The 11,229-nt window shown below is 47.1% G+C and overlaps 1 protein-coding gene across 1 annotated transcript; it reads left to right on the top strand.

Annotated features, from left to right (window-relative positions):
- The first annotated feature begins 425 nt into the window (after positions 1–425).
- LOC136654145 (zinc finger protein 436-like) lies at positions 426–11,116 on the top strand. The gene is made up of 5 exons (XM_066631034.1): positions 426–499; positions 1,462–1,636; positions 2,360–3,321; positions 3,976–4,102; positions 7,551–11,116. Exons 3-5 carry the CDS (start codon positions 2,599–2,601, stop codon positions 8,591–8,593), a joined length of 1,893 nt encoding a protein of 630 aa, XP_066487131.1. The 5' UTR covers positions 426–499; positions 1,462–1,636; positions 2,360–2,598; the 3' UTR covers positions 8,594–11,116.
- Positions 11,117–11,229: the final 113 nt, after the last annotated feature.

The following is an 11,229-nucleotide window of genomic DNA, read 5'->3' as shown; positions in this document are numbered from 1 at the left end:
AAGAAGTGAAACCTAGGGCTGCAACACTATGCACTGTTACTTGAGAGTAATCCCACTGGACAATGGGGTTTACTTCTGGATTACTACTACTTCACTACAACAGCACCGCGTTGCACAACTCCTGCACACCTTTGAAGCAGCAGCACTTAATGCTTTCCAAGGATCAACCGGTTTAGATCACTAAGACCTGATTCAATCGAGGCTGCCTGGGCAAAATGCAAGCGTTGTGCAATCAATCCCCTCTGAAATGGACACATGCACCGGCCTCCTTTCCTTGCATAGCACTCAGTCCTGCAGAAAGCGTCTCCTGGGCTAGATGATGGAGGGTTAAATGGGTTGAGCGTTCTGGGTCCTAGAGCCCTCCATTACACTCAGACAGATACTGGGGGAAGGAATAAGGTAGGGAGCTTCCTCTCTCTCAGCTCTGGTTCTTCCAGCAGCAGCAAAAGCAGACCTGGGCACAGTGGAGGAAGCCCTTGCACTGAGATCACCAGCAGAGGTAAGGCAGTAGTAATTCTGCAGGTTCAGATTTGCAGTTTAAGGGATGCTCTGAAAATTGTGAGCCTCTCTCTTCTTTTTTGACTGGGAGGGAAGATCACTGCTCTGCCATAAGGCTGGTCCATCATTTTTTTTTTTGGAGTAGTGATTTTCATCATATGAGGGAGGAACCACTCAGAATCCAACCTACACTTCAGATTATGGATTGCATGGCGTTAATGATCCCATGAGGAATGTTCTGTAAATTAAGTGTGTTGTACACAATATTTTGCAGGGTTTCCCCCCCCCCCCTCCTGTTAACATTCACAGCAGCTCTCTGAGATTGGTGATACTTCTTTCCATTTGACAGATAGGGGAACTGAGGATACATTGCCTCTACGTGTTTATTGTTGGACCTACATGTGTGAAACGGCCTTCCTAGAACAAAACACCAAGGATATGTGTTTTCATAGCACCAAGGATATGTTTTCATATTAAATATCATGGAGGCTGCCCACTTGTTCACCTGTGAGCAATGCATCATGGAGTGATGTGCATGCACTTGTGAATGCACCTTGAGATGCAGGGCTGATTTGTGTTGTATTATATGCACAAAGAACTGCCCCCTCAGGTGGTCTGTTTCTAGCAAGTGGAGGGGTGGGGTGGAGAAAGCACATCTGGCTAGTCATTTTCAGTGCTGTATTTGCTACTCCACTGTCAGATTGCTTAGCCGAAGAGAAGAAGCTGAAGAAGGGTGTGGATTCAGAACCCAGAGAATCAGCCTTTAAGGCTGCAAAGATAGCTCTGATAGCGTGTGAGCAGTGAATGGTGGATGGAGTCTCAAAATCCAGGGTGAAGGGTTGAGCAAGACTTTTGTCAGTGGTCATGGTGGAACTTCACAGTGGCCTATGGTGCTAGCAGAAATAAAATAGACTGCAAAACAAGAAAGTTGGATTTATTTATTTTTTGGCTTTATCTATACAGATTATTCAAGAGAAGCCATGGCTCAGTGGCAGAGTAGATTATCAGCATGCAGATCCTTATATCGCCACATAGGACTGAGAAAAATCCCCACCTGAAACCCTGGAGAGCCCTGACCAATCTATGCATATAAGACAGAGCCAGATGGAATAATGGACTGCATCATATGTTAATACAGGTTTGAAAAATTCACTGTTCTTTGTATTTGCATGGTTTTTTTTTTTAAAAATCAATAACTAAAATTAGGCCTCCTCATCTTGCCTTTATACTTTTCTCCAACATCATACATGCAGATGCCCTGATTCCCTCTTGACCCTCAACTGTCTCCCAATTTCTAGGCCTGGTATGATGATTTTTTTTCCTTCCAGCCATACTCACTTCCCCCTTAGCAATTACAATGCTCACAAACATTTCGTGATATCACAGTAGCTCAGCCAATAGCTAGACACAGTGTTTGTGGGTAGGCAACCGTCTGTTTTTAGTCCATTACTTATAAAGAATTTATCCCAGGGCAGGAGGTCTGGTCTAGAGGGTAGAGCCTCAATTTGCCTGAAGATAACATCCACAGGTCGCCAGTTCAAGGCCACCAGCACCGTGCGACCTTGAAGCAGCTGACAAGCTGAGCCGAGTTATTCCATCTGCTCGGAGCGTGGGAGGATGGAGGCCAGAATGTGAAACCAGATCAGAGTGAGACATCTGGACTGTTGTGGTTCTTGAAAGATAGAACCTTCTTTCAATTGTAAAAATCCCTACGGGGATTTAATCAGCCTGCCTATGTAAACCGCCTTGAATAAAGTCTGAGGAGAAATCTGATGACCATGAAAGGCAGTATATAAATACCTGTATTATTACTATTACTATTACTATTACTATTACTATTACTATTATTCTCTTTGTTAAGGAACAAACTGAGAGGTGGGGATTTTGCTGTGCTCATTCTTGGCTTTTGAGACCTCAAGGACTTGCCTGCAGCATCACTGATAAGGCCTGACTTAGCTACCTTGATGACTTGAAGCCAATTCTGGTGTGAGAGATGTGAACTTGAGCTGTGCTGAAGCTGCCCTCGAGGAGACAAAATGGCTGCAGCAAGTGTGAGAAGACACTGACTTTCCAGTTTCAGTTACCTTTGGAGCAAGCTGAATGGAGGAGCCAAACACAGCACGCCCTGAAGCAGGGGAGGAGTCCAGGGCAGGAGTTGGAAAATCTCCTCTAGCCATTCACACTGGTGCAATCAGTGAGTTTCTGAGATGGGCCACGCCACAGCAGGGTAGGGTTGAGAGACAGGAAGGAGTGCCACTACATGGAGAGGCCCACTGGCAGGAAATCCTCAAGACGGTACAGTCATCTCATTCAGGCTGGGCAGGTTCTCAGCTACCAGAATTGCCTCCATGGGATGACCTGACCACATTTGAGCGGGTGGCTGATGCCTGCCAGTGGCCACGAGTCGAGGGAATGACCAGACTTGTACCAAACTCCAGCGGAGAAGCCCAGCAGGCCTTCAGCAGCTTAGAGGTCCGAGACAGGGGAGACTACAGGAAGGTGAAGCCAGCCATCCTGCGGGGGGACATCGCAAACATGGAGATACAGCGTCAGCGTTTCCGTCAGTTCCACTACCAGGAAGCTGAGGGGCCCCGTGAGGTGTGCAGCCGGTTACGGGAGCTCTGCCTTTGCTGGCTGGAGCCGGAGAGCCGCACCAAAGAGCAGATTCTGGAGCTGCTGATCCTGGAACAGTTCTTGACAATCCTGCCAAAGGAGATCCAGAACCAAGTCCGAGAACGGGGGCCGGAGACCTGCGCCCAGGCCATAGCCCTGGCAGAGGGTTTTCTGCTGAGGCAGCAGGCGAGAGAAAAGCGGGAACAACAGGTAGAGCATTTCTTCATGGTCATCTGAGAAGGCTGGGGGTATGTCCAGAGCTTTCTCCAGAACTCCTCAGAGGCCCAAGGGAGGGAATTCCCATGGATCCTAGCATGCACATGCATCACTGTTATCTGTTTCTCAGATGATGATCAGTCCTGACGCTTAACACCAAATCCATATCCGATTCCAGCACATGCCAGGGACTAGGGGGGAGACAGAAAACAACATTCTCGCTTGGGGGGTATTGGAGAGGAATGCCATTTCCTTCACATCAGTTGAGACTACGGAAGAACCTGGAAGCTGTAGGGAAGTGCATCTATGGTTGCCTAGCAACAGCTAGGAAGGGAAGCGCATCCATAGTTGCAGAGCAACTGTTCTTCAGTGTTCTATGTGCTGAATAGAACTGGCTGAGGATGACCCGGACAATGGTCAGAACATGTGGTGGTAGAGTGAGCTGCAGACATCTCTGGGCTTTTGCTGAAGGAGGGCTGGCTTAACACCTCTCTCAATGGAGAAGCACTCCATCCACATTTACCTGCTCTCCTTTTGGTCCAGTGGACATGTCAGCTGAGCCAGGGACTACTCTGTGTGAGTGGGGAGAAATGCAGGATAGTTTGGCTTCTCTTTTTGTCCTCAATGTATTTGTCACTGGTGTTTCAGGTATCGATAACACTCCAGGGCGGAACCATGAATTGCTCTGAGACTCAGCGGCCTCTAGCAAACAGCAGGCCAAGGCCAACGTACAAGGAAACCAGGCAGCAGGATAACGGGAATGCCAGCTCACTGGGTAAGGATGGGGTTGCCATTCCCTACTCTCTCCGCTTACCCTCCCTTCCCCAGTAAGGATGGGCTGTTTGAGACATCCACACTGTTTGAAAGCCTAGCAAGCTTTGCTGTGAACCCAGCCAACCAGCCAACCTGGTCTGCAAACAGGGATTTTATTTTGTTTTGGGGTGGGAGGCATTCAGCAGAGTGCTTTCCTGCACATACTGAAGACTGATTGGCTGGTTGCTGCTCTCCCTTTTTAAGACCGTAGAAATTAATGGGACCCAATTGCTGACACGATGTATTACATAGTAAAGGAATGGAAGGTTAGAGGCAACTGCTTAAAATAGTGGTCTAACCTTTTTCATGCCATGACCCCAATAAATTAAATAATGAAACTAGGGACCCACCATCTATCCCACCCCTCCCAGGACCCTATCTGCTCACCCCTGCCTCCATCACTGCATTATGCACCCCCCCCCAGCACTGTTCACTGTAACCAAATATTCTTATTAGAGAAAACAGAAGAATTTACCATGAAGCCTGGCACTAGTAAAAGCTATTTTTGCACAACTGCTAAGAACCTGAGCAGGACTGGGACACAATCTCCTCGTACTTGAGGTGTGCACCAGATGCCTCCTCCTTTACCTGGCAGTACTGTGGTCCAGTGGTCTTCAACTTTTTTCATTCCCTTAAGTTGCTTTGACTCCACAACTGAGGCTTTGTGACCCCATTGGGGTCATGACCCCAAGGGTGAAGAACACTGGCTTAAAGCACATCCCACATGCACTGCACTTGCAAAACGGTGATATAGCTTGAAATATGAAGCTTGGTCTACTCCAAGATTGACCTGCTCCATCTAGCCGAGTATCTGCTTTAACTGAGAGCAGTTCTCCAAGGCTCTGTCAGAATTCTATCCCAGCCTGCTGTGTCAGCTTATTTCAACAGGAATGATGGGAATCAAAGCAGAGACCTTTCCCATGGAAGGCCCTATTATTGACATATGACCACTCTCATAAACAAAGACTTTGGGCACAATCCTAACCAGGTCTGCTCAGAAGGAAGTCCTATTTTGTTCAATGGGGCTTATTCTCAGGAAAGTGTGGTTAGGATTGCAGCCTTTGTGGGATTAGTACTTGCCACCTCTGGTTTAAGAAGCAGTGTTGCTATCCACTGCCCAACAAGCTAACTAATTCCCTTCCAGATCTGGCACTCAGGTTCTGAATGACCATGCTTCCTTCGACATCCTAGTGTAGGAGCATTTGCAGGTCAGGAGATTACAGTACACTGTGGCACCATGGCAAGTGAAGGGGCCAAATAGTACTAACTAGAGACTCAGTATGAAATAGCTTTCCATGTTCATAGATGAAAGAATCAGCATGGCTTGGTCAATAGCGAGCCAGAGACTGAGAAATATGTCTGGTTCAGTGCAGTGAGCTGGTATAATATGTAATGAAAAGGGTGAGCTGGTCAGTCTTCCACGTTTCACATTTCACCTCTTGCTTGAGTTGAGTTTGTCACTGGCTTAGAACATCAGTTCTAGATCAGGGTGGTCCATCACTTGGCCTGCAAGTCACATTCGGCACATGAGGCCCTTTTTAGCTGCCCTTGAAAGCCCCACCACCTCCTCCTGCTTCAGTGGCTTTTTGATCTCTCTGCCACGCAGTTCCTTTGGAGACAGAGAAGCTGGAATAGTGCAGCAGGGAGATTGAAAAGCCCCACCTCCACTTTCTGGCAACTGAGCCTGCAGAGTGACTTTGGCAGCTTAAAACCCAAAAGCAATTAGCAGTGATGTCATCGCTTCACCACCAGTTACTTCAGTGTCTGCACACTTGGGGGGGTTGTGCCACCCCCTCCCCCACTGTTAGAAGTTGGACTTCCCTCTTCTAGATGCAGATTTGCTACTTTGTATTTAGCAATGCCACAGCATGCAGTGCCTTGTGTTTAGCAGTGATTGCGTTCAGGCCCTGCTCCAAGCCAAGTCAGAGCTCAAAGGGCTGTCCAAATTCTGCCTCCTTTTCTGTTTCTTTTATGCACATGAACCCTCTACATACTCTGCCTGCTGCAGCTTCAGAGCTGGCCAGATGGGAAGGATCCCTGGAGTTCCACTCCCACTCCCAAGATCCTCCCTGCCAAGCCAGTGAAGGCACAGAAGAGGAGGAGGAGGAGGAAAGAGAGACAGGGGGTGATTCTTTTCACACTAGAGCACTAGGGGCAGGATTGTAGTGACCTGCCCTATTCCCAGTGTAAATAAGCCCTCCTATCCTTTTCTCATTCACTCTACAAGAAGAGTAAGCAAGAAGAGGATGGGGCAGTGACCAAGCGCAACAGGCAGGGGGTGCCCCCTAACAGTTCACCATCTCCTCCTGCCTGCTGCTTGAAATGGGCAATTCAGTTGGCCTCATGGGTGACCAAAATAATTATAAATGTTTGAGTAACGGGGCATTTAATCAATTTTGTATCCTACTGTTACAAATGCGGTGCAGAATGTTTCCCAAGTACAGAATTTCCTTTTTTCTCCCTCGATATTTTTTTTTTACTTTTATTAAAAGCAAATACAAAAAAATTTAAAAGTAAAGATATTGCAAGTTGTATGGCAAGTACAGAGATCTCGAACTACATTTCTTTGTTCTACTACAAATCAAGTACAGAATTTCCATTCGAGTATAGCCCTACCCCATTTCTCCTTGAGTATTTTTCTGTGTGTGCCTTCCCCTGTACACAAGGCTTGTAGACAGGGCCTAGGTAAAGGGGGTTATTTGTACCTGGGCTCAGGGTCAAAAATGGGACCCAGGAGCCAAAGGAGGGGGCCCAGAAATTTTCTGGGATTTTACATTTTCCTACTTACTCAGACTTGTTGCCTGCACGGGATGCTGGGGACACTACCATGAGCATGTGGCTGCAGCTACTGGCAAGCCATATATGCTGGGCCAAGGAATGCATAAATGACACTCCTCAACACAGGGTCAAATCTGGGAGGAAACCGACCTGCTACAGTAGCTCTTTGGCTTGTGGATCTGCTTACCACGAAGGAGTTTAGAGGAGCTCAGGGACACAGCTGCAAGGCTACAGCTGTTGCAGAAGCAAGTTTTGGTACACACAGGACACTTTCCATTCGAGTGTGAGCCTAAATACGATGGTGATGCTAATTTTTTGCAATGATTTTCTATATTTGAAAGATTTTAGAGAGACGTAGGAGTGTGTTTGGAGTAATTTTCCGTATTACTGTATCTAACTGCTGATGCCACGTGAGTGGGTAGACCTAGACTCCAAAGACTTTTCCAGCTGGCTCCACCCTCCTCCCATTCTGTTTTGCCCCTCCCTGCCCCCATTCTGCTCAACCATCACCACTCTCCCCCGCTTTGTTTCACCCCTTCCCCTTTGCAAAGGGGCCCAAAATAAACTTTGTACCCTCTCAGAAGCCCTGCCTGCAGATGTCATACATCTGACATTTCTTTCCCTCTGAACAGGTGCTAAGTTTTTGGGAAGAGCCGGGCAGTATTTCCAGTGTCCAGACTGTGGGAAAAGGTTTAGGGGAGAGGAAGAGCTCCGAGCTCATGGTGGCATCCACAGGAAAGACAGACCTCATGCCTGTGCTCAGTGTGGGAAAAGATTCACCCGCCCGTCAGGCTTAGCCAAACATTTGAAAACCCACTCTGGCGAAAAACCTTACCATTGTGGCCAGTGCCCCAAAAGCTTCATCCAGATGTCACACCTCACCAGACATCAGAGAATCCACACAGGAGAGAAGCCACACCCGTGTGCAGATTGTGGGAAGCGCTTCAACTGTCCGTCAGACCTGGCTAAACACCAGCACATCCACACAGGTGAGAAACCTTTCCGCTGCGCTGAGTGTGGAGCGAGGTTTAATCAGTTTTCGCATCTCACAAGGCATCAGAGAATCCACACAGGAGAGAAGCCCCATGCCTGCACTGAGTGTGGGGAAACATTCAGCCAGCGGGCGCATCTTATTAGCCACCAGCGGATTCACACAGGAGAAAGGCCCTACCGTTGCACCTATTGCCAGAAATGTTTCAGCCACCTCTCAGCTCTCACGGTGCACAAGAGGATCCACATGGGCCAAAGGCCTTACGGCTGCCCTGAATGCGGGAAAAGGTTCATTGCTTCGTCTGCTCTAACTAGGCACCAGAGGACCCACTCGGAAGAGAGGCCCCACACCTGTGATGAGTGTGGCAGGAGGTTCAACCAGCTCTCTCACCTCCATAGGCATCGACAGACTCACTCGGGTGAAAGGCCCCACAGCTGCGCCGAGTGTGGGAAAAGATTCAACCAGCTCTCCTCTCTCACCAGGCACCAGAAAATTCACACCGGAGAGAAACCTTATCCCTGTGATGAATGTGAGAGGAGGTTCATCCGGCTGGCCGACCTCATCATCCACCAGAGAATCCATACAGGAGAGAAGCCCTATCGTTGCATTGAGTGTGGGAGGAGGTTTCGGCAGAGACAAACACTTGTCAAGCATCAGAGACTTCACCCAATAGTAAATTCATAATGTATATATTTTTAACAAAGCGAAGCCTTTCTGCCTTTTGGTTCTTATCCAAGAAATGGATGTTCTGACATTTTAAGTAGTGGCAAAGAGAAAGAGAGAAGAAAAGTTTAATTCCCATATCATGGTTCCTTTCTTACCTTACGCACTGCCTTCTTTGCTACCACCTAGGAAATGGATTTTTTTCAGCAGTAGTTTCCAAACCTTTTTAATAATGAGGATTTCCCTGGATCTCAAAGAGGATCTTTAACAGTGAGGAATTTTGTTTTCAGGACCCTATCTCCCCCCCCCCCCCCCACACACACGCACCTTTCACTTTCTGATTTGTCCCCTATTATCCAAATTCTGATGCTGGTTATTCAGCTGTCATTAAAAGACAGAAGCTATTGGATGTGGAGGCTTTCTTCTGCAGTGTTCCAGTGCCCTAAAGACACCAGAACAAGTCAAGATGTACGTTATTGGCATGATGAAGATCCTTTAGTGTTAGAAAGGATGGATGTTTCCTTACAGAATCTGCAAAGGTGTGGGGGGAATAGAGAGGTGGGATTGACTGCTCTGAGCTGCTTCTTTTTTCTGCACTGCACTTCCACTATGAAGAAGGGCCTCCTGCTTTATTAATCCCATTTTAATCCCTGATGTTTTCCTCTTTGCACACCTAATATTGTGTGGAGTGACACTCCATCTTCAGTTGCTACTTTTCACCATGGGTTGGTTTCCAGCAAATTATTTCATCCATCTCAGCTGTAATTTCTAATAATTTATGTAACCCTTTTCAGCTGCAAACAGAGTTGCCCTGGGAGGTGTGTCATTATCCTTCCCACTTTTCCAAATGGGTAAATGGAAAAGTGTTATACCCAAGGCTACACATTGATTCATGGCCAGACTTTCAAATTCAAAGGCCACACTTTCAAATTCATGGTCAGTCTTTCCAGAGGTGGCTAACATAGCATCCCTGCCCCAGACCTCAAAAGCAATTAAAAAATGGGAGGAGAGAGAGGAAGCAAAAAAAAAGGCAAGCCCGTTCACAAGACCCTGTGCCCACCCTTGCTTGTGTTTGGCTTCCCAACTCCAATCATGCAGTTCTTTATTACTTCCATTTTCCAAGTGAGGAATTGTGTTGGAGACCAAAGACTTTACAAGGCCACCCAGTGAAGCATGGCAGAGGGAGAGCACAAATGCAGGCCCAGATCAGATGCTCCAAACTTTGGAATTATATTGACTCATCTTGGAGGGGGGTGGGGTTGGCTTGGCTAGGTGTGGTCAGGGCTGAATTAATTTTCTTTCCTGGGTGCCAGTCCTGCAGCCTTGTGCCTGAACCTCATCTTGCTTTTGGGAGAACCCTTTCTTCCTACAGAGAGAAGCCAAGCACCTTGTGATACAAGCCAAGCACCTTGTGCGTTTGAGCCCAAATCACAATTGACGTATACCATTGCTCATCCTGAAGCTGCTTGTTTCATTCCTATTGGAAAAAATATACCTCCTGGTGAATATGACCATTCAGGCACTTACCTTTAGTCTCTGCTGGTGCCAGGCTTTGAATCCAGCTCTCAGGATCACCCCAAATTTAGGAGGCAGGCTGAAGGGGCAGGCTTCATGTGTGCCAAGCGCAGCTTTTGCCACTGATTTACAGCCCTGTCCTGCCTTCATATTTATCTCCAAAGCTACATTGAAACCTGTATTGTGGAAACAGCAAAGAGAGGATTGAGGTAAGGAAAGTCTTGAATCCCATCTGCTCTGGTTCTTGCTGACGTTCCTGAAGGGAGAATATGCTTGGAAACCATGCCCAACATTGATAGCAGCCGGAATTTCAACTTCCACTTCCCACCGATATCCAAAAAGGGAAAGGGAGCAGATCACTGAGGCGTGTGCTTGAGAAAAGAAGGTAAGGCTAAGAGATGACACTGCCACATGCTTCCCTTTGGGAGTGGGGCTTCTGAGCATAGGTTTTATGGAGAGAAACAAGATTTTTCCACCAACTCTGAATCCTTCCCTATTCTTCAGCAACTGAAGATGTGGCTCCAAAGGCCAACATCATTATAGGTTGTTTCAATAGGAGCCTCATTGCCAAGACGCAGGAAAGAATAACCCTGCTCCCTCTAGCATAGCCTTGACCCTATTTTTGGAGTCCTTTGTTCATTTTTGCAGGCATCCTTCTTGAGCCTGCCAGTTGCAGTGGTGTTGGATGCATGTTATGAAGGCGAGGCAGGATTTACAGTGCAAAGCCTGCCACAGGGTGTGCTTACCCTGGAGGAAAAACACATAAGAGAAAATGTTTTTTATTCCTCCTTCCTTGTGATGTTTAGAAATGGAGGCTCTAACTTGAGTGACCGCTCTAATGCAGAACTAGTTAAATGATGAGCCTCCTGGAAACCAGCATCTGAAAGGTCACCTTTCAGAACGGGTTTTCTTCCAGATCCTTGTTTCTGATTCCCTGTTGAAATCCCTTTTGCACTCCAGTGGTTTATATTAAGAAGCTGATGACAGAAGTTATGCCTTTACAAGGGTGTTCTTTAGGCGGTTGTATGGGGGGGGGATTCAAAATAAAGAGAATGTTGACATATATGACATGCACATTTTAATTAAGATTTGTCCCTTTAATATGTTTTTTTATTTAAATTTGCCCAGTAAATAATCTGTGC

The sequence above is a fragment of the Tiliqua scincoides genome, chromosome 5 (assembly GCF_035046505.1).
Source record: "Tiliqua scincoides isolate rTilSci1 chromosome 5, rTilSci1.hap2, whole genome shotgun sequence".
Taxonomy (NCBI): domain Eukaryota; kingdom Metazoa; phylum Chordata; class Lepidosauria; order Squamata; family Scincidae; genus Tiliqua; species Tiliqua scincoides.
Note: the sequence above shows the minus strand (reverse complement) of the source record. Positions and strands in the feature narration are given on the sequence as shown.

Excerpts from the sequence above, each read along its gene's own strand:
- LOC136654145 (XM_066631034.1), top strand. The coding sequence starts at position 2,599 with ATGGAGGAGCCAAACACAGCACGCCCTGAAGCAGGGGAGGAGTCCAGG. Across the intron at positions 3,322-3,975 it reads GAGAAAAGCGGGAACAACAG|GTATCGATAACACTCCAGGG; the intron begins GTAGAGCATTTC and ends CTGGTGTTTCAG. Across the intron at positions 4,103-7,550 it reads CGGGAATGCCAGCTCACTGG|GTGCTAAGTTTTTGGGAAGA; the intron begins GTAAGGATGGGG and ends CCCTCTGAACAG.